The following is a 26750-nucleotide window of genomic DNA, read 5'->3' on the forward strand; positions in this document are numbered from 1 at the left end:
TACAAAAGGGACGGGATTGCTCATCATGTAAAATAATTTATTCCCATAGGGAAACTTATTTTTTTTTTCCATTAAGACCAGACTCACGGTGCCTTTTAAAACACAGTGCAGTACACACTCAACTTGTCAAAGGTCCAGCAGTTGTGTAAAACATACACCCTGTAATAATGTTAACAACCTCAGCCCTGGGCTCTTGAACTCTGGGCAGCCCAGCTGTTACTGCCACTAACAGGTGGTGTAAAACAATAGCTCAGCTCAGCCAACTCAGTTTCCAAGCCCTCCGGCAGCCGAGTGTCCCTCCAGAGAGTGCCAGCGAGCAGTGCAGGCTGTCACTCCACCACCAGCCCATGGAGCCCCGGCCGTTCCTCCTGCTCCTTGGACTCTGCTCAGGTAAGTGCCGGGGCCGGGAGCTATCCTGTGAGGCTGAGGCTCTAGAAGCCCCCAAACCAGTGTCTTGCTTCTTTGATGCAAATACAGAATGGCAGGGCTTCAACAGTCCCAGGCTCTTCTGGCAGTTCCTCACTGATGTTGGCTTAATTGTGTTAGCGGATAAAGATTTTTTGCTTGGGTTATCCAATTAAAATAGGAGCTGCCTGCTCAGAAGCTACAAAGTAAACCTGCCATTCTCTCCCTCCATCAGTGTCTGTATGAGTCACCTGGATGATGGGATCCAGCGCCTCTGCTACCATCCCGAAGTCACTATCATACCTGAACAACTATAGGGACTTAGCAGGGTGACTTACGATCACAAGTAATACAGTTAACTGGTCCTTTTATGGCTCTGGGAGAATTCTGAAAATGAAGAGGATTGATTGACAGCTCCATGTGCTGGAGGGAAAAACCTATTCACAACCACAACCAAACTTTCCATGAGAGAAGAACTATTTTCTAATCTCTTAAACTTCTGAAGCTAAAAAAAATTCATATGAATGCATTCCTGCCCTTTTTTTTTTTAAAGGACATTACTCTATGTGAATTGAACCCATAAAAATCTTGCACAGCCCTTGACCTGCATTCAACTCTGGACTGTGTCACAACACAGCCACTGAAATGCTATCCTGAATCCCAAACTTCCGGTTGAGGGAAATAGATGTTGGCTGATTGTTTCATATAAAAGTTTAGTGGTGATATCATCCCAGCTGAGAAACAAGACAACTGACATGCTGTGATTTCCCTTCTCCAATATTGCTCTGACAAACACAGGTCTTCTGGGCAAAGGAGGTGAAGAGTTTTATTATTAGTGTTTTTCAATAGCAGAGTTGACGGAAATAGCCTAAACTCTGGTAAATTATATCCTGTGGGATTTGGACTCAATCCAACCAAAGCTGGCCTGGTGGTGATGGTGGTGGTGAGGTGTGTGTATGTGTGTATGTTTGCAAACACCACACTCAATGGAAATTCTTAAGTGATATATTTACACTTAAAAATCTTTAAGAGATCTCTTAGGACACCAAAAACCTCCAGAAATTCATGTTTAACTACTTTTTTTTAAGTATGTGATATGTATGTAGATCAAACCTAGAGTTTGATGTCAGTTCACAGGGATGATTCATGGAAATTTAGGGCGAGATGAGGCAATCCAACATCTCTTTTTTTATTGTAGGGAAACTGAAGCTAAGAGACATAAACTGACCATCTCAAACTGACTTTGGGACCATCCCAAAGTCCCCTGAGGTATAAACTTCGGAATGTGATCAGACTCCATTTTTTATGAGCACAGTCAGAAAATATAGCCTGAAATTGGGAAGGTAGCCAGAGGCACAGCACCAGTCAAGATAAGAATTACCCAGGGCGACTATTTGTTTTTGTTTAGCCGCTCTGTCATGTCCAACTCTTTGTGACCCCATGGACTATAGCACACCAGGCTCCTCTGTCCATGGGATTTCCCAGGTGAGAATACTGGAGTGGGTTGCCATTTCCTTCTCCATGGGATCTTCCCAACTGAGGGATCAAACTTGTCTCTTACTTTGTAGGTGGATTCTTTACCACTGAGCTACCTGGGAAGACAAGGACAGAATTCTTTTGGCCCAACCCAGCAAGCTGTCGCCCAAATAAAAATACAGATTGGACCAGTATAATACAAAAGAACACTTTGAAATTGTGGCTGGTCCCCCTACTTTGATTCAATCCCTTGGGGGCAAAATTCTCATTTATAACAGTGACACTTTTTCCGGTATTAGCTTAACTCATAATGATCTCTGTTCTATTTATACAGCACTTTCATTACGATCTTTCCTCTCTCCCAGCTCAGGAATCTCAAGCACTTCATTGCCACCTTCCTTATGGCATATTGCTTTCCAACTTGTTCACAGTTATTTATGTAAAAGACAAATGTCGATGTCCATGAGAGTAGGAAGATGGGATCTGGGTCAGATTCATGTCTGAAAACCTCAAAGCTCTTCAAACAGCGCTTTGCGTGCAGCAAATGTTGGACAAATACATGAATGAGTTAGTGTTGCCCCCATCTGAATAAGAATGACCAACTCAATTTTGCTGAAAAAGGGAACTTTGACGTTATTTATGCGTTTATCTGTGTGTTTGTCAGTTTATACCTGCCTTCCAAAGAAAGTATTTACTGTGATTTATTGAATCTGTGAAGAAATTATCCATTTCTCCAGACCACACTGGAATTGGGAACAAAACCTAGAATTCTGAGTTCAGTCCTTTAAGTTTTATGTGATAAAACTTTGAGTGATACTCTGCCCTGCTTTGAGGAGGGAAAAAGAACAGAATACCAGTGAATGTGTCCTAAGAAATAGAGACCTCCTCAGGAATTCCTTAGAAACTCATGGCGGAAGGCACAGACACCCTTGTCCTTGGCAAGGGCGCAAAGGAGGGAGTCATATCCCTGAAATGCCATCCGTGCCAGGCTCCCCAGTCCTCCCTTCTCCCTAGGTGACCTTAGGGTCCGCCTGCATATTTTTCTGCCACATAATGCTGATCATCTGCTCACTCTGCTACTTTCTAGCATGTTCTTCATGTCAAACTGGAATAAACTGTCACTTAAAAATAAGCAGCCCAAGATAACATCAAAGCAATAACCTGAAACCCAGTGGCCGAGGCTCGAAGTGATCCATGCCAGCACCCCCCTGCCCCCACTGTGGGCTGGGTGGGGCCGGGGGTAGACAAAGCGTAGAAGACAGAGGATTTCTGTGTCCCAAGGGGCCACCGCAAAAACTCCACGGACAATATGCAGCTCTGAGGGGTCTCCAATGCCAGTGGGCGGGGGGAGATGCCATGTGAAAGCTCTGCATGAATCCTTTGGGTTCAGACATTTCGAGAAACTAGAAATGAAAAGCTAGGCTAGCTGGGAGTTCCACACACAGAGCCCAGGAAGGTCATAATGAAGATATTTTAGCAACACTGAAAGCTTCAAAACGTTGAATGGACACAAGACGCTCGCCTTTAGGGAAGTGGTGAGGTATACAGGTCCTGTGTCTGACTGCCTCCACTTAGAATCCCACTTGTAGCTAGCTGGGAGCCATGACATGCGTCTCTGCTGTTCCGACCTCAGTTTTCCCATCTGTGAAATAGGAGTAAAGACTGACCTCATAGAATTTTATAAGGATTCAATAACGTAACACAAATATAGGACCTTTAATAAAGCCCGACAGGCTAATTAAAACATACTTTGGGGTGGATGAAAATGTTTCAGCTCATTATACAGCATTAGTCATTTCAAGCTGATCTAAGCTCAGGATGAGAAATAGTGGTGGAGAGCGTAGACTCTGGGTGTGAATCCTGGCTCTACCACCGATGAAATCTGGATCTCAATCTCCCCATCTGTAAACTGAGGATAATGACAGTATATACTATCATTGTTACGAGGATTGAAAGTTTTAGTACGTATAGCATGTAGGGGAGTATCTGACACAAAACAAGGGGGATATGTGATTATTTTTGTTGATCAATAGAAATAGAAAAGGGGACTACTTTTTACTTAATAATAGTTTTGTTGACAAACCCTTCCAAACTTAGATCCAAGCAGAAAAATAATAAAAAATAATAATGACCTGCCTTAGAGGTGATCGGTTAATATGAACACAACTGAGGGGGGAAAAAGGGAAAGTGTCTCACTCATTTCATTTTAAAAGTTGTCTTGGCCCGGGGAAAAGGTGTGGTTTCAGCAGTAATCTGCGGAAAGGGGAGATCTGGTTACACGAATCCGGGCAGATGGATTGTGTGTCTATTTCCTCTCCCAGCCGTGAACAGGCAATCCCCAAACCACCAGGGCTTGAGTTACAGGGATCCTTCATAAGGCGCTTGGAATTTGGAACACATTTTCTCGTAGGAATAACAGCACATGTAGTTGTACAGTTTCCAGGACAGCCCACAGCACGCTCATAATATTAAAAGTGAGTTCAGGAGCACGGTGCAGAGTGACGGGCTCTAACCTGAGGTCTTCCCTAGCCGCGTGACCGCAGACAGGTCAGTGCACCCCTCGGAACCTCGGGTGAGAATGTCTTTCTGCCTGCTCGCCAGGGAAGATGTGTCACGCTGGACGCCTGAAGGCTGCGGGCTCTGAGAATACCGCATGATATCGCCCTTCATCCTGAAGGAAAATGTAGTAAAGATTCCTTGGAATTTAATATGCACCAAACAGGAGACCCAAATCCAGGTCAACAGAATATGTGATTTTCTCTCTTAGCAACTTAATTGGGACATAGATGATTTTTTTTATTTTTTAAATTATGTTAAAAATGCATAAATATGAATGTGAAGTTTACCATGGTAAAATAGACATGGCATAAAATTACCATCTTAAAGTACACAATCCGGTAGCATTAGGTATATTCACAGTGTTAGGCAACCATCACCACTATCTAATTCCATAACTCTTTCATCACCCAGAAGGACATCCTGGGCCCATTAGCAGTTTCTCCCCTTTCCCTGTCCCCACAGTCCCTGGCAACTGCTAATCGACTCTGTTCTATGGATTTACCTATTCTGGATATTTCATATAAATAGAATCACACAATCCATGTCCTGTTGTGTCTGACTTCTTTTACTTAGCATAATGTTTTCAAGGATCATTCATGTTACAGCATGTATCAGAACTTCATTCCTTTTCATGGCTGAATAACGTTCTAATGTATGGATATACCACAATTTGTTTATTCATTTATCTGTTGATGGACATTTGTGTTATTTTCACCATATAGCTGTTAAAATATTGCTGCTATGAACATTCACGTACACATTTTTTGCTTGCTTTTTTGTATTTTAATTGAAGCATAGTTGCCTTATTAGATTGTGTTAGTTTCAGGTATACAGCAGAATGATTCAGATAGATATATATATTCACGTTAGTGTGTGTGGTGTGTGGGAGTCGACTCTGACAGTGAGTGTGTCCTTTGCCATCTCAGCTGGCCTCGTCCTGGGCTCCAAACATGAGACTCGTCTGGTGGCAAAGCTCTTTGAAGGCTACAACAGTGTGGTACGGCCCGTGGAAGACCACCGCCAGCCTGTGGAGGTCACGGTGGGCCTGCAGCTGATACAGCTCATCAACGTGGTGAGACAAGAGAGTTCCCAGCACCCCACAGCACCCACACTGCCCAGTCCAGGGCATCTTCTCCAGCTCCCCACTGGTCCCCCTAAAGACGGGCCTTATCTTTTTTTCAGGATGAAGTGAATCAGATCGTGACAACCAACGTTCGTCTGAAGCAGGTAAGGCAGCTGGATAAGTGTGTTCACGTTGTTCTTATTCACTCTGAAATTTAACATGGGCTCAGAGGAAGTCAATTTGGGTAACAGGGATATGCACCAAAATGTTGAAAGCAGATATTTTGGGGTAGTGGGCTGTTTTGTGTTCATTCCTATTATTATTTTCATTTGTGCTTTACCTGTATGTATCACTTCGTTAGGTCTGCTGGAACAAAGTCACAACCTAGACAACTTAAACAACAGAAACTTACTGTCTCACAGTTTCTGAGGCCAAAAGCCCAGCATTAAGGTGTTGATAGAACTGGTTCCTTCTAAGGGTCGTGAGAGAGAACCTGCTCCGGGCCTCTCTGCTTTGCTTAGAATTGGCTGTCTTCAAGTTCGCATGACTTTCTTTCTGAATATACATCTTCTTCAACATCCCCTTCTTATATGGACACCAGTCATATTGGATTAGGGCCCACCTTAATGACCTCACTTTAACTTAATTACCTCTATAAACACCCTATCTCCAAATGAGGTCGCTTTCTGAGGTACAGGGGATTAGAACTTTGTATTAATCTGGGGGAGACAGTTCAACATTGTATTATCCATAATTTACTGCATTGGGCATATGTAACTTTATAATGCAGAAAAAATATAGCACTTTTCAAAAAGTGAGGTTGCCTGCTTGAGGAAAATGTTCACAATAGGGTCATTCTCCTTTGCTAAGGTGGGCAGTGTACTTGATGGCATGACTTGGGGCTACCTTTGTTTTCTCATCTGTAAAATGGGGTCAATAATCACTCCTACCCCATGAGAACATTGTGAGGACTAAATGATGAATATGGGTTGAAACGCCTAGAATTGTGCCAGCATGTACTTGATGCTCTGTATGTGATTTTACTTCTTACTCAAGTGAAAGCCAAACTCTGAATCAAACCCTTCTTACCAGAGCACAATTTCTGTCCATACCTGAATTACCATGTCCATCAGAGCTCTTGATAACCCCAGATTTTTTCATTGTTTTTCATCGATTAAAAATGTCTTCATTTCTAGCAATGGGTGGATTACAACTTGAAATGGAATCCAGATGACTATGGTGGCGTGAAAAAGATTCACATTCCTTCGGAAAAGATCTGGCACCCAGACTTCGTTCTTTATAACAAGTGAGCAAAACAGCCAGGATGAGAAGGCAGACATTCGGTGGGGGGGGCAGGGAGGGCAGGGGGAGCCCAAGTGCCCTCACGGAAGGGCTGCCGCTCTCCGTAGGCGTTTCACCACTGTTCCCATTAAATAACCCTTAAAAACCAACAGCCAAGTTGACATGCTAGGGGTGCCATATGGTGTCTCATGGTATGAATAGAAACAATTATCAGAGCCAAATTGAACCAGGGCTGTGGGGTGGGGGACATTTAATCCCTGAGAACTCCTGAAGGGTATGTGGCAACTATCCAAGGAACCCAAACGTCCTATAACTGAGTTCCTTGGAATTAAATGTCCTTCCGACCAATAGGTCTGAACCTCGCGGGGTTGTTATTCGTCACCTCCTCACGGCATCCCAGGACGCTGCGTGCTGCTGATGGCCCGGGATGCCTGTGTAGCCCGTCCGCTGGGCTCTGCGACAGACTGCACATTGTGAAATTATAATGTGATTCAAGACACTCTGCTTTAATGACACGCTTATTATCATACGCCCTTCATTTGTCAGGGAATGTTCATTGCAAACAGCATCCTTCCAGGCAGCAGCACTGGCCTAGAGGATTTGTGGCCTGACAGTCTGCAGCACGCGTCTGGGGCGAGCAGGCTGTGCATACTAGCAGACTCTCCAGGGAAGATGGCCAGGGCTAGTTAGCGGACATGACACCCTTTAAGGTGACCCTCCCCAACTTTGATATTTTATTGCGTATTTTCCAATCAGACCTGGGATTCAAGCTTGAGCCAAAGTATCCCATCATTTTGTGTAAACTTTGGGGCAGGTGTGCTGATAAGGAAGAAGTGTGTATCTCTCAGGGTTAAGTTTATCTTTCACTTAGAATCTAAGCGAAGCAATTAAAACCCTCTGGTCGTTTAGATCAGCTCAGTCATAAACACTCTCACAGGGGAGAGAATCCCGTTTCACCTGCTTGGAAGGAGAAATGTAGACCATCCTCCCCCTCAGCTCTGTTGGGAGGATCTAAAGCAGCATAGTTTTCTGGATAGAGCCTCTTCTCAGTCCCAAGGAAAAATCAATGGGGAGAAAATTTCTTGGTTTATAAAATGAGGCATGACATATCCCCTATGGGGCGCCAGGCAGACCCCACTCACTTTTCAGCCCCTAATTTTACTATCCTGCTCTCTGCTAAGGCCCTAGGGGACAGGCCATTTGGGGGACGAGTAGATCTGCAGGGAGAGTTTCTTATCTTTCAGTATCCGCCATGCTGTTTTTTCAAATGAGAAATTATTGCCAACATTTGAAAATAGGAAAATACATCAAAACCTGAATTTTTAGCCCCTCTGCATGCATGCTCAGCTGCTTCAGTCTTGTGACCCCATGGACTGCAGCCTGCCAGGCTCCTCTGCCCATGGAATTCACCAGGCAAGAATACTGGAGCGGGTTGCCATTCCCTTCTGCAGGGGATCTTCCCCACCCAGGCCAAACCCATGTCTTTCACGTCTCCTACAGTTCTGTACCACTAGGGCCACCTTGGAAACCCTTTAGCCTCTCTAGAAAATTCCAACATTCAAAAATATGAAAACTTTGGATTAGAAATCGAGATTTCCAGCTTCCAAGGAAGGATCAAATATCAGGCAACATGGAGCCTTCACTCCCACGCAGACACACTTCCTTGCCGGGGTGCAGGGCTCTTGCTTTGTGAGGCTCACCTCTCCCTCCTTCCTCACTTGCCTGGCCTAGAGGCATCTGAGTTTGATTCTGCTCCACTGGAGTCTAAATAGTTCTTTCAAAGGTAATAGAACCCTCTTTAACATGCTTATCACAGTAATGACCCACTAGCCATATTTTTATTTAAAATTCCTGGATTTTTCCCCCAATTAACTTTTGTAAAAGAGCTTTTAAAGATATTTTTAAAATTGATTATTCTGCTCTTCGCTGCTGCAGGGACTGTTCCTCTAGGTGAGGAGAGCGGGGGCTCCTCTCTAGTTGCGGCTTCTCATTGCAGTGGCTTCTCCTGTTGCAGAGCCCGGGCTCTCGGGTGCAGCGGGTTCAGTAGTTGGGGCATGTGGGCTCAGCAATTGTGGCTCATGGGCTTTAGAGCACAAGCTCACTAGCTGTGGCACAGACTTAGTTACTGTGGGATCCTTCCAGATTAGGAATCGAAACTGTCTCCTGCACTGGCAGGTGGATTCTTTACCACTGAGCCACCAGAGAAGCATCCCCAATCAACTTTTAAAGTATATCAGAGAGGGCACAGATGGAGACTGGGGCTTCCCTTGTGGCTCAGACAGTAAAGAATCTGCCTGCAGTGCAGGAGACCTGGGTTCGATCCCTGGGTTGGGAAGATCCCCTCGAGAAGGGACTGGCTACCGACGCCAGGATTCTTGCCTGCGGAATCCCATAGACAGAGGAGCCTGGCGGGCTACAGTCTGTGGGTCACAAAGAGTTGGAAAGGACTGAGCAACTAACACTTCTGCTTTTCACTTTTTCAATGTTACAAATACTACTGAGGACTGGGGGAAAAAAAAGTCTGGGATGCAGCGGATCTGTATTACCAGTTAGTTTTTTAAAACTATAGATTCTCAGATTCATCCCCAGATATCCTGATTCAGTGCTTAGATTCAGTGCTCAGGAATCTATATTTAATTTTTTTTTAAATTGAAGTAGAGTTAATGTGTTAGTTTCTAGTGTACAGCATAGTGATTTGGATGTTTTGCAGATAAATTCCATTATGGGTTATTACAAGATGTTGGGTATAGTTCCCTGTAATACACAGTAAATCCTTGTTGCTTGTCTATTTTAAGTATAGTAGTTTGTATTTGTCAACCCCATGCTCCTAATTTGTCCCTCCCCCTCCCCTTTGTTGATCATAAGTTTGCTTCCTATACCTGTGAGTCTGTTTTGTATACAGATTCACTTGTATTATTTTCTAGGTTCAGGAATCTGTATTTTAAACAAGCACCCCATGATCCTTATTATCAGGCAAATTTGGAAAACACGGCCATAGATAAAAAGCAATGCTGCTCAAAAGAAAGCTTCTATAATTAGCACCTGAATAATTACCAGCTGTCTCCTGTTAACATCCCCAAGCAGAACTGAAGGTTCATCTGTCACTTGGAGCCCTGTTCTTCTTTTATCCCAACTGTAGTGCAGATGGTGACTTTGCTATTGTCAAGTTCACCAAAGTGCTCCTGGACTACACTGGCCACATCACATGGACACCGCCCGCCATCTTCAAAAGCTACTGCGAGATCATCGTCACCCACTTTCCCTTTGACGAACAGAACTGCACCATGAAGCTGGGCACCTGGACCTATGACGGCTCTGTGGTGGTCATCAACCCAGTACGTGATGACCCCTTGGGAGGAGTTGGGATGCAGCAAAAGCAAGACTTAGGTCTCCAACTCTGCCCCTACATTGTCACAGGCTCGCTGCGTCCACTAGCTCTTCGGGGATCATCTACCTTCATGCTTTTCAATTGCTTGGGCAAGTTCTTGACATGCTACGTAAGAGAACCATCTGGGGCTTACATAATTTCCTATGCCCAGACTACTCAGGCCCAATAATTCTGATTGAATCAGCCTAGGGTGGAGCTAGGGCACCAATAGGTTTTAAAGCTCCCAGTTCAGTTCAGTCACTCAGTCGCGTCCAACTCCTCGGGACCCCATGGACTGCAGCATGCCAGGCCTCCCTGTACATCACCAACTCCCAGAGTTTACTCAAACTCATGTCCATTGAGTCGGTGATGCCATCCAGCCATCTCATCCTCCATCATCCCCTTCTCCTCCCGCCTTCAATCATTCCCAACATCAGGGTCTTTTCCAGTGAGTCAGCTCTTTGCATCAGGTGGCCGAAGTATTGGAGTTTCAGCTTCAGTGTCAGTCCTTCCAATCAACACTGAGGACTGATTTCCTTTAGGATGGACTGGTTGGATCTCCTTGCAGTCCAAGAGACTCTCAAGAGTCTTCTTCAACACCACAGTTCAAAAGCATCAATTCTTCGGTGCTCAGCTTTCTTTATAGTCCAGCTCTCACATCCATCAATGACTACTGGAAAAACCATAGCCTTGACAAGCTGGACCTTTTTTGGCAAAGTAATGTCTCTGCTTTTCAACATGCTATATAGGTTGCTCATAACTTTTCTTCCAAGGTGTAAGCGTCTTTTTATTTCATGGCTGCAGTCACCATCTGCAATGATTTTGAAGCCCTAAAAAATGAAGTCTGACACTGTTTCCACTGATTCTCCATCTATTTGCCATGAAGTGATGGGACCTGATGCCATGATCTTCGTTTTCTGAATGTTGAGCTTTAAGCCAACTTTTTCACTCTCCTCTTTCACTTTCATCAAGAGGCTTTTTAGTTCCTCTTCATTTTCTGCCATAAGGGTGGTGTCATCTGCGTATTTGAGGTTATTGATATTTGTCCTGGCAATCTTGATTTCAGCTTGTGCTTCCTCCAGCCCAGCGTTTCTCATGATGTACTCTGCATATAAGTTAAATAAGCAGGGTGACCACATACAGCCTTGATGTACTCCTTTATCTATTTGGAACCATTCTGTAGTTCCATGTCCAGTTCTAACTGTGGCTTCCTGACCTGCATACAGATTTCTCAAGAGGTAGGTCAGATGGTCTGGTATCCCCATCTCTTTCAGAATTTTCCACAGTTTATTGTGACCCACACAGTCAAAGGCTTTGGTGTAGTCAATAAAGCAGAAATAGATGTTTTTCTGGAACTCTTTTGCTTTTTCGATGATCCAGCAGATGTTGGCAATTTGATCTCTGGTTCTTCTGCCGTTTCTAAAACCAGCTTGCACATCTGGAAGTTCATGGTTCATGTATTGTTGAAGCCTGGCTTGGAGAATTTTGAGCTTTGCTAGCGTGTGAGATGAGTGCAACTGTGTGGTAATTTGAGCAGTCTTTGGCATTGCCTTTCTTTGGGATTGGAATAAAGCTGACCTTTTTCTAGTCTTGTGGCCTCTGCTGGGTTTTCCAAATTTGCTGGCATATTGAGTGCAGCACTTTCACAGCATCATCTTTTAGGATTTGAAATAGCTCAACTGGAATTCCATCACCTCCACTAGCTTTGTTCGTAGTCATGCTTCCTAAGGCCCACTTGCTTTCACATTCCAGGGTGTCTGGCTCTAGGTGAGTGATCACCCTATCGTGATCATCTGGGTGGTGAAGATCTTTTTGTACAGTTCTTCTGTGTATTCTTGCCACCTCTTCTTAATATCTTCTGCTTCTCTTAGGTCCATACCATTTCTGTCCTTTATTGAGCCCATCTTTGCATGAAATGTCCCCTTGGTATCTCTAATTTTCTTGAAGAGATCTCTAGCCTTTCCCATTCTATTGTTATCCTCTATTTCTTTGCACTGATCACTGAGGAAGGCTTTCTTGTCTCTCCTTGCTAGTCTTAAAGCTCCCAGGAAACTTGAATGTATAGTCAACATGGAAAAAAATCCCAATAGTCCCAACCTACTTATTTTTTATTTTTTTAAAGATTTTTTTTTTTGGATGTGGGCCATTTTCAAAGTCCTTACTGAGTTGTTACAAAATCACCTCTGTGCTGTTTTGGTTCCCTGGCAGAGCAGCATGTGGGACTCCAGCTCCCCAACCAGGAATCAACCCCACACCCCCTGCAATGGAAGGTGAGGTCCCATCTGCTGAACTGCCAGGAAAGTCCCCAACCCCCTTCTTTTACAGGAAAGGAACATACACAAGATCCCCTCCTAGGTATGCAACAGCAGTGGAGTCTGTTGCTTTGTCGCAGCTGATTAGGAAACCCTGCCCCTCCTCATGGTGACAAGGCTGGGATGTCACAGTTTCATTCCGTGTCCTCAGGAGAGCGACCAGCCGGACCTGAGCAACTTCATGGAGAGTGGAGAATGGGTGATCAAGGAGTCGCGGGGCTGGAAGCACTGGGTGTTCTACGCCTGCTGCCCCTCCACCCCCTACCTGGACATCACCTACCACTTCGTCATGCAGCGCCTGCCCCTCTACTTCATCGTCAACGTCATCATCCCCTGCCTGCTCTTCTCCTTCTTAACCGGCCTGGTGTTCTACCTGCCCACAGACTCAGGTGGGTGCAGTTGCCGTGGTGGCGGCTGCTGCCGCTGGTGGATCTCGCGCTGCTATTTTAGGGGAAGCCAGGAATAACCATGGCTGATGAACAGATACAGGCGGACAGACCCGAAGCACCAGCCCTGGAAGGGTGCATCACTGGCCACGTGGTGAAGGCCTCTGGGGCAGACCACAGGGCCGGCAGAAGTGTGAGCTGAATGTGACCCTGAAGAGGCGCACACACAGTGGGTTAAGTGAATAACCACCAGCACCTGTTTGCTGAATACCTGCTGTGTGCCCTGAGACACGCTGGGCAAGGCGTGGACCACAGACACTCCAGGGCCCCTTCCCCCATGAAGTCGCTTGCTCTCTGTGACTAACCCAGGTCTTGCCTCTTTCGTCTACTGCTTGCCGCTTGAAAATAGCTTTTGTGTATCTCTTCTCCACATGGCAGTATCTTTATACATGAGACCATACTTCCCAAGTGGCAGTTCTTTCCCCTGTATCAGCCTGGGCCTCCTGCTGAGTAATCACATCTGTGACATAATTTCACCAGACACCAACGATCTAGAGAGAAGGGGGTAAGGAAACACGCATGTCTGCCAGCAAATCACTGCTCTCAAACAATGTAAGGCAGACAAGTAGGAGAAGAAGAAAGATAGTAAGATAGTCCTCAAACTTATGCCAGAAAACAACTGAATCAAAATGCCACAGGAAAAACCCCACAAAAGTCTAAATCCAACTTTCCAATAAGGAAAAAAAAAGCTTACACATTCACTCACTCAACAGATACCTTTTAAACAACTGTTGCAAGACAGGGATAAGGTAAAGAACAGGGCAGAATTTGCCCCACAGATTGTATGTTCTAGGGGATTGTATTTGTTCTTAAACAAATGATCACAAATATTTTTTCAACTTTATAATCAAATGAAGTTTCTCAAAGTGAAGAGAGAGAACACTAGGTGGGTCACTATGGAAACTAAACAGAGTTTCTGTCAATATTAGATGATTTATGCCAGGAATGCATTTAGAACAGAGACAGTTTGAGAAGTGTCAGCTACTATTATCACTAATTGAGAAATTTGATGTACTTTGATCCATGTTTTACATGTATAATTCTGTTTCCTGTTTTACTTTTGAAGACTTTCCTATGCACCAGAAACTGACAACTTCTTGTTGCCTCCACACTGGATCCTGTGTGTATCACTAACATCTGAAAGCGTCCAGAAAGGGCAAAGTTCCACACTGGAAAGCAGGGCCGTACGAGGGTTTCCCAGGACGAAAACAGCAAGACCAGCCGAAGGAAAGTCCCTTCCAAAGGCTCTTTACTGCCTCAGAGCTGATCAATCCCCACAAAACTATTCCAGTGTCATTCACTCCCTGGCTTTCTTGTTTACTTGTCCAGGCAAGACACCATCCGGGAATTGTTTGCCCTGAAATTGTAGGGCCTGGGGAAAAGATTCAGGGGAAAGGGAATCCCTTGGCCCTTAATGTGACCAAAAAAAAAAAAAAAAAAAAATCAAAACACACACACACACAAAACAAGTCATCCCCTTAGAGAATATGAGAAAGTGAGTGGTGTGAAATCATTGATTTTGTCCTTTCTCAGCTTTGGTCTTGCAGCTTGCTTCCATGGTGAGAAAGATACATGTACTTCTGACCTACACATCCATCTGCTGAGTAACAAGTAGGCCAGGCTGCGGTTCAGTTTTGTGAGGTTTAAGACGTTCTGCTGCAGACAGAAAAACTGCCATCTGGGTTCTCACTTGCTACCCAGAACCTCTCTGGTTTCCCCGGATTCCACCAAGAAATAGAATTCTGGGGCGTGAGATGAAGTAGCATTTCCTGCTTGGCAGCATCGGACGGAAATACCTGCCACTTGCCATTGTCAGCAGAGTTAAGTGCCAGGGTCTCATAGGAAATACTGCAGAAAGAAACTCCCAGTGTGAGGCTTTGAGAACAGGCCAGTCGCATTCCTCTCTCACCCTTGGGCTTCACTGGTGTGTTCACTTGCTAGGTCTGCCTTCACAAAGGATGCCAGGCTGGTGGCTTAAACAACAGAAATTTATTTTCTCATAGGTCTGGAGGCTGGAAATCAAGATCAAGGTGTCAGCAGCACTGGTCTCCTCTGAACCCTCTCTTCGTGGCTGGCAGATGACTGGCTTCTCCCTGCGCCCTCACATGGCCTTTCTCTCTGTCTGTGTCTTAATCTTTTCTGATAAGGACGCCAGTCACCAAAGACCCAGCCTAAGACCTCATTTTAATTTAATTACCTCTGTAAAGGCCCTGTTTCCAAATACAGTCCCTAGGTGCTGGGGTTTGGGGCTTCAACATATAAATTCACTGTCAGTTGTTCAGCTGTGTTCAATGCTTTGTGACCCCATGGTCTGCAGCCCGCCAGGCTCCTCGGTCCATGGGATTCTCCAGGCAAGAAGACTGGAGTGGGTTGCTGTGCTCTCCTCCAGGGGTCTTCCCAACCCAGGGATCGAACCCAGGTCTCCTACCCTGCAGGCAGATTTCTTACCGGCTGAACCACGTAGGAAGACCTATAGATGTGGGGGGAGAGCAGTTTAGCCCCTAACAGGTGGGTTGCTGTGTCTGCCTCCTCCTCGTTTCGTCCAGGAGAGAAGATGACCCTGAGCATCTCTGTCTTGCTGTCCTTGACCGTGTTCCTTCTGGTCATCGTGGAGCTGATCCCTTCCACCTCCAGCGCCGTGCCCTTGATTGGGAAGTACATGCTGTTTACCATGGTGTTCGTCATTGCATCCATCATCATCACCGTCATCGTCATCAACACGCACCACCGCTCCCCCAGCACCCACGTCATGCCCGAGTGGGTGCGGAAGGTGAGTGAGCAAGGCACCGGGACACTCTGCACAGGGCAGCCGCAAGTCTGCCCTTCCACACGGCCAGTGGCGTCCTAGGTAACCCTGCTAGACACTTGGAAACAAAAAGGCTTTCTTGGGCTGTAAGGGCTTTGGGGGAGGAATTTTTCTGGACTCTGGCTAAAGATGAATAACTCATGTAGCCTTCCCAGGGAGATAAGAAAACCAGAATTAACAAAGCCCACTTCAATGTCAACCTTAAAGAGTCTCTTTGTTTATAGAAGACAAATAAATCACTATCTTTTAATTCAAATACCTTGAAACCTTGACCTGTTTGTATGTGAACAGACTGATAATTTCTTTGCTGGCGGAATCATCTGCTGAGACTAGAATAAGGGCTGGAGACTGGCGGGGCGGGGGTGGGTAGGGTGAGGTGGCTGGGCTTGAAGAGATTGTCAAAAAGTTAAGTTTTAATGAAGGACTTGGTCTCATATATTTATTTTACTGAATTTTAAAATGTGTTAACATTTCAGGTGTATCAGTTCTTTCATACACGTTCACACAGACACGAATGTCCCGGCTTTTGTGCACAGTGCAAAAGGTTTGCCACGAACTGACAGAGAAACTGCTGCTTGCAATGCATTCTTTTGGGAGAAGTAGTCTCTGCTTCTCTAAAGGCTGTTAAGTAACTCCTAGCAATACCTATAGGGCTTCCCAGGTGGCGCGGAGGTAAAGAACCTGCTTGCCGATACAGGAGACCCAGGCGACTTGAGTTTGATCCCTGGGCCAGGAAGATCCCCTGGAGGAGGAAATGGCAACCCACTCCAGTGTTCTTGCCTGGAGAATCCCATGGACGGAGGAGCCTGGGGTGCTGCGGTCCATGGGGTCACCAAGAATCGGACACGATTGAGCACGAGTGCAGAAATACCCATGCTGCATTTCTTCAGGAACCAGAAACAGAAGAAAACAGTCTAGCTGTTTTGTGGGGTTGGAACCTTATTTATTTTATTTTATTTTTTTGGCAGGAGGGGCCCGTTAATCTTTTGGTCATGAGAATAGGGGCTTTGAAGAAAGCAAGTGCTTTTGGGGGTCTGGAAGCTTAAGCAGCAGTGGTTTCTTAGGAGTCCAATAGCTGCACACTTGCTCCCTCCAGTGGCCAACTACTGGCATTACAGGATCATCTCAGCCTTAGTCATTTAACAGGCCACAGGACACCGATGAATCTGAGAAAATCTAGTATGGTCCTTTTGTTTTAGGGACAAAAGTAGCTGAGGCCTAGAGAACCTGAATGACTTGCCTAAGGTCTCATTGCTTATTCACAATCATAGTTTGATGCTTGCCCTGCTGACAATAATTCCCATACCTGGACTTCTTTTGTATTAGGTTTTTATCGACACTATCCCAAATATCATGTTCTTCTCCACGATGAAAAGACCATCCAGAGAAAAACAAGACACAAAGATTTTTACAGAAGACATCGATATTTCTGACATTTCTGGGAAGCCAGGGCCTCCACCAATGGGTTTCCACTCTCCCCTGATCAAACACCCCGAGGTGAAAAGTGCCATTGAGGGCATCAAATACATCGCAGAGACCATGAAGTCAGACCGAGAGTCCAATAACGTAAGCGTTGTGGCTTGAGATCCACACCTTGGGGTTTAAAGGGTCACGTGCTTAAGCACAGAGTGTCTGACAGGTTTGGCTTGATGGGAAGGTTGGCATTCAAGGGGCAGCTACTGACGTAAGATGTGCCTGATGACTCCCTAGGCCATCTCAGCAAGTTGTCACATTGTGAATAACCTCTTTAAAAGATAAAGATCACGGTGCCAGTGGAGGGAGGATCCACAGTCAAGGGGCCCCTGGATGACGGATAGCACGAGTGCGTTGTGAGTCCGCCATCACCTTCAGGACGTTCTGACATATTCCTCTCTCCCAGGCGGCTGAGGAATGGAAGTACGTCGCAATGGTGATGGACCACATTCTCCTGGCAGTCTTCATGCTCGTCTGCATCATCGGAACCCTGGCTGTGTTTGCAGGTCGGCTCATTGAATTAAATCAGCAAGGATGAGTGGAAAGCTGGGCTGAACCTCCGCACCAGGGAGATCTGTCTAGTTGGATACATGCTCACTTATCAGATATTTAATTTTCTGTATTTATTATTCATGGCAACGGTTTATGTTTACATAAGGTTATGGCCTCCAAGCGTGTTCACATTGCTTCTCCCTTCACTCCTGCTGCGGCTGCCTGGAGAGTGAATCCTCTGCAGTAAGTGAACCTGGATTGCTACAAAAGGCGTTCATTTCCAGCAGCATCTGGAAGAATTTTGCCCATGATAACTGAGGTTTTCTGATAGTTTAAAAATAATTTTTTTTTAAATTTTAAGCAAGGAGTCTATTTTTTGCTTAATAGTCAGTTTTGTACTTACTAAAAAAGCCTCATCTGCCAGTCCCCCAAAGAAAAAGCATTTGACTTGGAGAGAAGGAAAGCAATAGAAAGACAACAGGAAAATTCTAGAATGGCCACCCAAATACAAACTGCCTCAAAAACCTAAGTTTTGAAGTTCTGGAATTTGGAGGTGAGGGAATGTCTTCCAATCTAACACAGCACCTGAGTTTGATGTTTGGGATTTGAGGGAAAAGAGTAACTAATCTGAATGGAGTCTGGGGCCAGGCACTGTGGGAATGAGATCACATGTTTTTTTTTTTTTTTTTTAATCCTCATAACTCTGTAAATGTCCCTAGTTTACAAATAAGAAAACTGAACTTGTGGGAGGTTAAGTTCATTATCCAAACTAGCAAGTAGAACTGACTTTTGAACCCGGATCATGTGGATTCACAGTAGCTCTGAGCTGGGCTGGTTCATCGCTCACTTGCTCTCTGGATCAACCCTGGCTGCATCTGGGCCATCCTGTGACTCTGGTCAGTGTGTTTGAGGAGGCTCAGTCCTAGGATTAGCCTTCTTCCTGCCTTCCCAGTTAAACCCCCCACCTTTCCCCCAGTCTTTATCCCAACCCTGTTTGAGGTTCTAGTTCTATAAATGAAATCGCAAATGTGTGCACATATCATCATTTCTACAATTCTGGACACATGAGTAGGAGAGGAAGTGCATTTCCTTTCTTCACAGCAACCTACTGGCAGTGCACCCCAGTACTAGCAAGTGTACAGCCCTGGGCTCAGTAATGACCATCATCCCCAGAACACAGCTGACCCACATCAGTCCCAGAGAGAGTGGGGAATGGCAGTACCAGGCCACCTGTCTGAACTCAGGCGATTTCAATCTATGTCTCCTTGGCATTCCCCGTGACACACCCGTGGCAGGACTGAGTGCCTGATTTACGAGTAAACTAAAGGGAAAACAGTTTGGCATTTCCTCAAAAATCGAGGCATAGAATTATCATATAATCCACCAACTCCACTCCTAGATATACACCCAAAAGAACTGGAAGCAGGACTTGAACAGATCCGTGGATACCAATATTCACTGCAGCATTATTTATAATAGTCAAAAGGTAAAAAACCACCCCTGTCCATCAGCATAAGAGCAAATGCATGAGGAAGGAAGTTTTTATAAATACTGTAATATGGATCAATCTTGAAAACATTATGCTAAGTAAATAAGCCAGATCTGAAAGGACAAATATTGTATGGTTCTGCTTATGGGAGGTACCTAGAGTAGTCAAATTCATAAAGACAGAAAACAGAATTGCAATTACCAGGGTTTGGGGAGAGGGGTGAGTTATTGCTTAGTGGGTAGAGCTTCAATTTGAGATGATGAAAAAGTTCTGAAAGTGGATAGTTGTGGTGGGTGTACAACATCGTGAATGTACTTAATGCCACTGAACTGAACGTTTAAAAATGGTTAAGATGGTAAATTTTGTGTGCATTTGACCATAATAAAAAATAAAAAATTGGTAAGTTTCATGTTCTGTATATTTTACAACAATTAGATAAAAAAGAGGGGAAGAGAGATTCAGTACCTAAATCTGCTTGCCTAATTTATCGCAGTCCCCCAGGGTTCACTAACGATTCAGAGAAGGAACTTGAAAGTCATGTTGTCCATTCTAAGGACAAGGAAGCTGAGGCTCCCTGATCAGTGACTTCCCTCAGGTCACAGAGCTAGTTAGTGACAAATCAGCTCTCTAAATTCCTGCTCTCGTGCTATTTCCTTTATATCAAATAGCCCATTTGTCTCCCAACAGTGAGACCTTCCAACATGTTCCCTGCTCACCCCCTGGCCTGGATGCCAGCAGGGAGGCCCTGACTAGGAATGAACGTCACAGTGTGAAGCTCCATCAGCCCCTAAATACCTGTTCCATCAATCTGTCACCAAGTTGAGGACTTTCACCTTTGGAGTCTCTTCCCTTCGTTAAGGGCTGACCCTGATGGCTCAGTGGGTAAAGCGTCTGCCTACAATGCCGGAGACCAGGGTTTGATCCCTGGGTCGGGAAGATCCCCTGGAGAAGGAAATGGCAACCCACTCCAGTACTCTTGCCTGGAAAATCCCATGGACTCTAGCCTACCAGGCTTCTCAGTCCATGGGGTCGCAAAGAGTCGGACAAGACTGAGCGACTTTCCCTTCCTTCCTTCCCTTCCTTCCTGATGAAATGGGAGGGGAGACAGACGGTTCTGGGATCTGTCCCCTCTAGAGGTGAGCACCCAGCCCTGTCCTGCCCCTGTGTGGCTCTGTCGATGGGTGTGTCTGGGTAAAGGGGTGACTTTGGAGAAAATAAGGAGCATCCTCAAACTGGAACAAGCCAAGAGTTCTTGGGGGTGGGGAGGAGGGAGGCTGTTTCAGACTGAAGATGGAAGGAGGAATTGTTCAGACTTTGAATCCCTGTGTTGTTGTTTTTTTTTTTTTTTTTCTTTCTGTTCTAGTCGTCAGAACTGGGATTTTATTAAATTGGAAAATGTATGAACAATTAAATCAGATGGTGAGAAGTTTTGGGGCTGAGGTGGGAGGTATTCAGTTTTGGCCCTGATCACTGTGGACCACAATGCCATTATGTTCATTCCGGGGGTGAGAGGCGGCGCAGGGGAGCTCAGGCGGCCTCCCTGCCCATGGCCAGAGGTCTCCCCTCACACCCCAGCTACTGGGTCTGCTTTGAAGCCTGAGTTTCCTGCTCCTGGTTCTCAGCTCACCACTTTCAAGGTCGTTCTCCCACTGCTGTTGTTGAGCTCCAGGTCTGCTCCAGTTCTTCAGTAGGCAGAGCCACCGAGCCCTCCACCACCTGAATCCCTCATCTCTCGCTCCCCCAGAGCACCAGCCCTCACCTCTGCCTGCCAATCACTACGAGCGTTGTCTCCACCTCTGTCTAAGGTCTGCCTCCACCCGTTGTCTCAGTTTTCATCTCTGGTTTTAGAAAAGGCAGGGGAACCAGAGATTAAATTGCCAACATATGTTGGATCATCAAAAAAGCAAGGGAGTTCCAGAAAAACGTCTATTTTTGCTTTATTGACCATGCCAAAGCCTTTGACTGTGTGGATCACAATAAACTGGAAAATTCTGAAAGAGATGGGAATACCAGACCACCTGACCTGCCTCTTGAGAAACCTATATGCAGGTCAAGAAGCAACAGTTAGAGCTGGACATGGAACAACAGACTGGTTCCAAATAGGAAAAGGAGTACGTCAAGGCTGTATATTGTCACCCTGCTTATTTACCTTATATGCAGAGTACATCATGAGAAACGCTGGACTGGAACAAGCACAAGCTGGAATCAAGATTTCCGGGAGAAATGTCAATAACCTCAGATATGCAGATGACACCACCCTTATGGCAGAAAGTGAAGAGGAACTGAGGAGCTTCTTGATGAAAGCAAAAGAGGAGAGTGAAAACGTTGGCTTAAAGCTCAACTTCAGAAAACGAAGATCAGGATCATGGCACCTGGTCCCATCACTTCATGGCAAATAGATGGGGAAACAATGGAAACAGTGACAGACTTTATTTTCTTGGGCTCCAAAATCACTGCAGATGATGACTGCAGCCGTGAAATTAAAAGACCCTTGCTTCTTGGATGAAAAGCTATGACCAACCTAGATAGCATATTAAAAAGCAGAGACATTAGTGTGTCCACAAAGATCCATCTAGTCAAGGTTATGGTTTTTCCAGTAGTCATGTATGGATGTGAGAGTTGGACTGTGAAGAAAGCTGAGCGCCGAAGAATTGATGCTTTTGAACTGTGGTGTTGGAGGAGACTCTTGAGAGTCCCTTGGACTGCAAGGAGATCCAACCAGTCTATCCTAAAGGAAATCAGTCCTGAATATACATTGGAAGGACTGATGCTGAAGCTAAAACTGCAATACTTTGGCCACCTGATGCGAAGAGTTGACTCACTGGAAAAGACCCTGATGCTGGAAATGATTGAAGGCAGGAGGAGAAGGGGACAACAGAGGATGAGATGGCTGAATGGCATCACCGACTTGATGGACATGAGTTTGAGTAAATTCTGGGAGTTGGTGATAGAGAGGGAAGCCTGGTGTGCTGCAGTCCATGGAGTTTCAAAGAGCTGGACACGACTGAGTGACTGAACTGAACTGCAGAAGCTGGGTTTGTCATCCTTTTCTCAGATCCAGACACTCCTTGAGTGGAGGGAGCAGGCGAGGATGGGGTGTGAAGGATCAGTGCTGTGTACAGGGGTGTGTACATGCCTACAAGGGGGCAGCAGGGCCTGACCCTGCCCTCAGGACAATCTCTCACAAGTCAGCTGCTTAGGTCTCCACTGCCAAGTGGAGACTCCGGCCCCATGTGGGCTGGTTTGTTGAGGTCAGCTTGGCCTCCTGGGAGCAGCTGGACTGTCTCTCCATCTTCAAGGATGGAGGTACATGGATGGGGGTATGACCTCAAATTTTTCAACTTAGGGCTGCAGTTTCCAACCCCCCGCCTCCACTTTCCTCTTTCTTCTCCAGGTAGGTTCCAGGTACAAGACTACAGGAGGCATTTGATGTTGGTGTGTGGTCACGCTCTGAGTGAGGTTGGTTGGGGGGCTCCGCGGAGTACCAGACGGGCACAGGAGCTTCCCCATGGCCAACCACGGGCACTACCATGAGGCCCCATGCCCTACCATGTGCAATGTGGCACCCACTCTGTAGGACTGCTGCACCCTGGATGCCTCCCCAGGGTGGCTGCCAGATGTTGGGCTGTTTGGCCCAGTGCCTCTGGCAGGCCCAGGATGCAAGCCTAGGAGGAAACCCAGGAAGGGCTCCTGCTGATAAATCACCGCCAAGTGCACGGCCCAGCCCCCACCCTCAGTGACATAGCCAAAGGCCAGGGGGCATCGATGACAGCCCCCAGCCACCCAGTGCCCATCCTCCCGAGGCCACTGAATCTGGACCCAGGATGCCCAGGCCGCTGTCACACCACTTGCCCACAGCCTCAGCTGCACACAACCTGCCTTGGCCCCACTGAGCCCCTAAATCTTCTCTTGGACTGGTGGTCTCACCGAGGAAGGGTGCTGGGAGAGTTGGGAGGACTACTGTCTCAGGTCCCAAAGTCTGCCATCACAAACTGGGGTGTCCTAAAACAACAGACAGCCATTCTCTTACAGTTCTGGAGTTCTGCTATGGCCTGCCTTATGTCCCCTCAAAGTCCTCATGTGGAAGCCCTTACCCCCCAGGCGAAGGTATGTGAAGACGGGGCCTTGTGGAATTCAGGTTCAGATGCGGTCCAGAGAGTGGGGCCCTCATAATGGGATTAGTGCCCTTTTAAGGAGGGTCGCCAGAGAGCTTGCTGCCTGTCTCTCTTTCTGCCATGTGCTGGCCACGGTGAAACGGCAGCGGTCTGCCAGCCGGGAGGAGGGCCCACAGCAGAACCCAACCAGGCCAGTACACTAAGCTCAGACTTCCAGTCTCCAGAACCGTGATGAAGTTGATTTCTGTTGTTTGAGCTACCCAGTCTGTTGTGCTTTATTCAGAGCTGAATAAGACAAGGCCAGAAGTCCAAAATCAAGGTGTCGGCAGGCTGGTTCCCCCTGGTGCCTGAGGAAGGACAGGCTCCACAGCTCCCGCCTGGCTTGTAGAGGCTCCACAGCCCTGGCTGTTCCCTGGTTTGTGGCAACATAACTCAGCCTCTGGCTCTGTCTTCAGTGACCTTCTCCTCTGCCCCACCTGTGTTGTCTCCTTTTATGTCTTATAAAAAAACACCTGTCCTTGAATTTAGGGTGGATCCGAAAGACAATCTGATCACAAGATCTTTAATTCGATTTCACGTGCAAAGATCCTATTTCTTTTTTTCTTACGTTACAATATTTGGATACATTTCATTTTTGTGCCGCGATGTACTCAGCTGCTCAGTCGCTCAGTCATGTTTGATACCACATGGACCGTAGCCCCCGCCAGGCTCCTCTGTCCTTGGGATTTTTCAAGCAAGAAAACTGGAGTGGGTTGCCATTTTCTCCTCCAGGGTTCTTCCTGACCCAGGAATCAACCTCACATTTCCTGTGTCTCCTGCACTACAGGCAGATTCTTTACCTGTTGAGCCATCAGGGGAGCCTCTTTACATGGGTTAATATTTTGCTATATTTCATTTCATTCATTCATTTTGAGAAACTAAAAACAATGGGAGATTGAGGGTAACTTGAAGATTATTTCCAACCAGTATCTGAGCCTTACAGTATCTTTTCTTCCCATTTCTTTATACTTTTTTTTGCAAATAATAGTCATTTTTGACCCATATTCAGCATACATAGCTTTTCACTGATTCCTAACTTAAGACAACTAAAACTTACAATCATGTGATGGTATAAATTTTAAAATTATAGTTTGTACACATTGACAATCAAGATAGTCTGAAGTACAAAAATTGTCCTTTAGAAGAATTACCTTTTTAAAATATTAGACCTGCTAGTTAACCTACAAAAAAAAAAAAAAAAACAAGTTTCAGGTATCTTTCAAATAGCTTTTGTAGATGTCATCTGCTAGTAAACAACATATGCATGTTTCTAGAAGATTCCTCCCCCTCCCCCAGCCTATTTATGACATTCAACAGAACTGTTTACATGAAAGAATCTTTAAAAATAAACACTTTGAGGGTATTTATGTACTCTTAAACAGGGTGTGTTATTTCCCTTTGTTTCAGATATGAATTTCTGAAACTGCACAAACTTCTGAATTTAAGCTCTATGAGGCATAATACACACCTCCGATTTACAAATAAAGGGATTCTCTGTGGGTTGGAACTGCATGTCATGCAAAAAGGGGGAACTCCTCTGTAAACAGGTCCACTCAATGTGTTAGGTGAGTCATGAAACAGCTGCTTGCCTTGAAAGATCCTGTCTCTAAAGAATGTGAGATTGACAGGTAGCAGAGGTTCGGATTTTGGGGGGCCACCATTCAACCCACTACTGAGCACTAACCAAGAAGACTTGTGGGAGTGAGTGGCCGTGAGCAAAGAAGGAGTCCTCCCAGGAAGTCCCGGGGGAGCCAGGAGTGGCGGGAGCACACTGAGCTCAACCCCTGACATCTCTCCGAGCAGATTCAGCACTCACCCCTGCCCCCTAAGCCCAAGACCCCAGCCTGGAGAGAGTTACAAAGCAGCGGAGCCAACTCAAGGTCCCCTCCTCCCTTTGTGGCTGGGGGCATCCCAGGTTGCCATTTCAGACACCCAGGGAGAGAGCTGAGTCTGTAACCTCCCACCACCCCAGCCTCTCTCCACCCAAAGCATGGAGCTGCTGGCACTTGGGGGAGCTTTTTAAATACACAGGAAGCCTTGGAAGGAGGCCCTGATGGAGGCCAGAGCCCTCGGTCAATCAGGTCAGTGTCCCCTGTGGGGTCAGGAGTACCAGGACTCCTCTGACCAGGGCAGGCCTCGGGGGAAGCAGGGGACAGCCTCCCTCCCATTGGCCTCTGGCAACTGAGTCAACAAGAGGAACAAGATCTGGTGTAGGGCAGGGAGGCCAGCTGGTGAGAGGAGGGATGCTTCCGCTTCAATGTCGATCCTTTTTGTGGACATGAAGCTTAATGGCCCACAAAACACGCTTACCTCTTCTAGCCCCTCAATCCTCATCAGGTCCCTCGGGGTGGAGGTTACTGCTACCCTCGTTCCCACTGCACATGTGAGAAAACTGAGGCTGGGAGAGGAGCGTGTCAGAAGGGTCTCAGCAAATTAAAAGCTGCTGAGCTGCTACACAGCAATAGAAACCATTCACAAAATGAAAAGGCCACACACTGAACTGAAATATCCGAAAAATATAAAGAACTCATACAATAGCAAAAAAAAAAATTCCTATTTTAAAACAGGCAGAGGACCTGAATACACATTTTTCCAAAGAAGACATACATATGGCCAACAGTCACAGGAAAAGATGTTTAACATCACTAACCATCGGGAAAATGAAAATCAAAACCACAATGAGGCATTACCTCACACCTGTTAGAATGGATATTATCAAACAGATAAGAAATAACAAGTTTTAGAGATAATGTGGAGAAAAGGGAACCCTCCTACACTGTTGGTGGGAGTGTAAATTGGTGCAGCCCCTATGGAGAACAGTATGGAGGTTTCCTTAAAAACTAAGAATAGAGCTACCCTATGATCCAGCAATCCCACCCCTGGGCATGTATCTGGAAAAAACTCTAATTTAAAAAGATTCGTAGCAGCACTATTTACAATAGCCAAGACATGGAAGCAACCTAAATGTCCATCGACAGATGAATGGATAAAGAAGATATATATATATATTATACACACACGTACACACAATGGAATATTACTCAGCCATTAAAAATGAAATAATGCCCTTTGTGGCAACATAGATGGACCTAGAGATTATTATACTAAGTGAAGTAAGCCGGACAAAGACAAATACTGAATGATTTCATTTATATATGGAATCTACAAATAATTATAATAAAAGCCAAGCTCATAGATACAGGGAGTAGACTGGTGGTTGCCAGTTGGAGGGGAGAGGAACAAAACGGGTGAAGGGAACCAAAAGGTACAAAGTTTCCGCTATAAAATAAGTCAGTCCTGGGGATGCAATGTGCCGCATGGTGACTAGAGTTAATAATACCCTACTGCGTATTTGAAAATGCTAAGGAGAATACATCGTACAAGTTCTCATCACAGGAAAAAAATT

General features: G+C 45.8%; 1 protein-coding gene across 2 annotated transcripts; it reads left to right on the top strand.

Annotated features, from left to right (window-relative positions):
- The first annotated feature begins 301 nt into the window (after nucleotides 1–301).
- CHRNA1 (cholinergic receptor nicotinic alpha 1 subunit) lies at nucleotides 302–19590 on the top strand. Of its 2 annotated transcripts, none has more exons than XM_004004575.6 (9): nucleotides 302–390; nucleotides 5367–5512; nucleotides 5623–5667; nucleotides 6700–6809; nucleotides 9945–10140; nucleotides 12636–12873; nucleotides 15477–15700; nucleotides 17063–17302; nucleotides 17616–19590. In XM_004004575.6, the coding sequence occupies exons 1-9, from the start codon at nucleotides 348–350 to the stop codon at nucleotides 17745–17747; spliced, it is 1374 nt and encodes a 457-aa protein (XP_004004624.2). In that variant the 5' UTR covers nucleotides 302–347; the 3' UTR covers nucleotides 17748–19590. The 2 variants fall into 2 exon arrangements, with proteins under 2 accessions (XP_004004624.2, XP_060267083.1); XM_060411100.1 differs by lacking the exon at nucleotides 302–390 and adding an exon at nucleotides 1604–4618.
- Nucleotides 19591–26750: the final 7160 nt, after the last annotated feature.

The sequence above is a fragment of the Ovis aries genome, chromosome 2 (genome assembly GCF_016772045.2).
Source record: "Ovis aries strain OAR_USU_Benz2616 breed Rambouillet chromosome 2, ARS-UI_Ramb_v3.0, whole genome shotgun sequence".
In the NCBI taxonomy this organism is placed as follows: domain Eukaryota; kingdom Metazoa; phylum Chordata; class Mammalia; order Artiodactyla; family Bovidae; genus Ovis; species Ovis aries.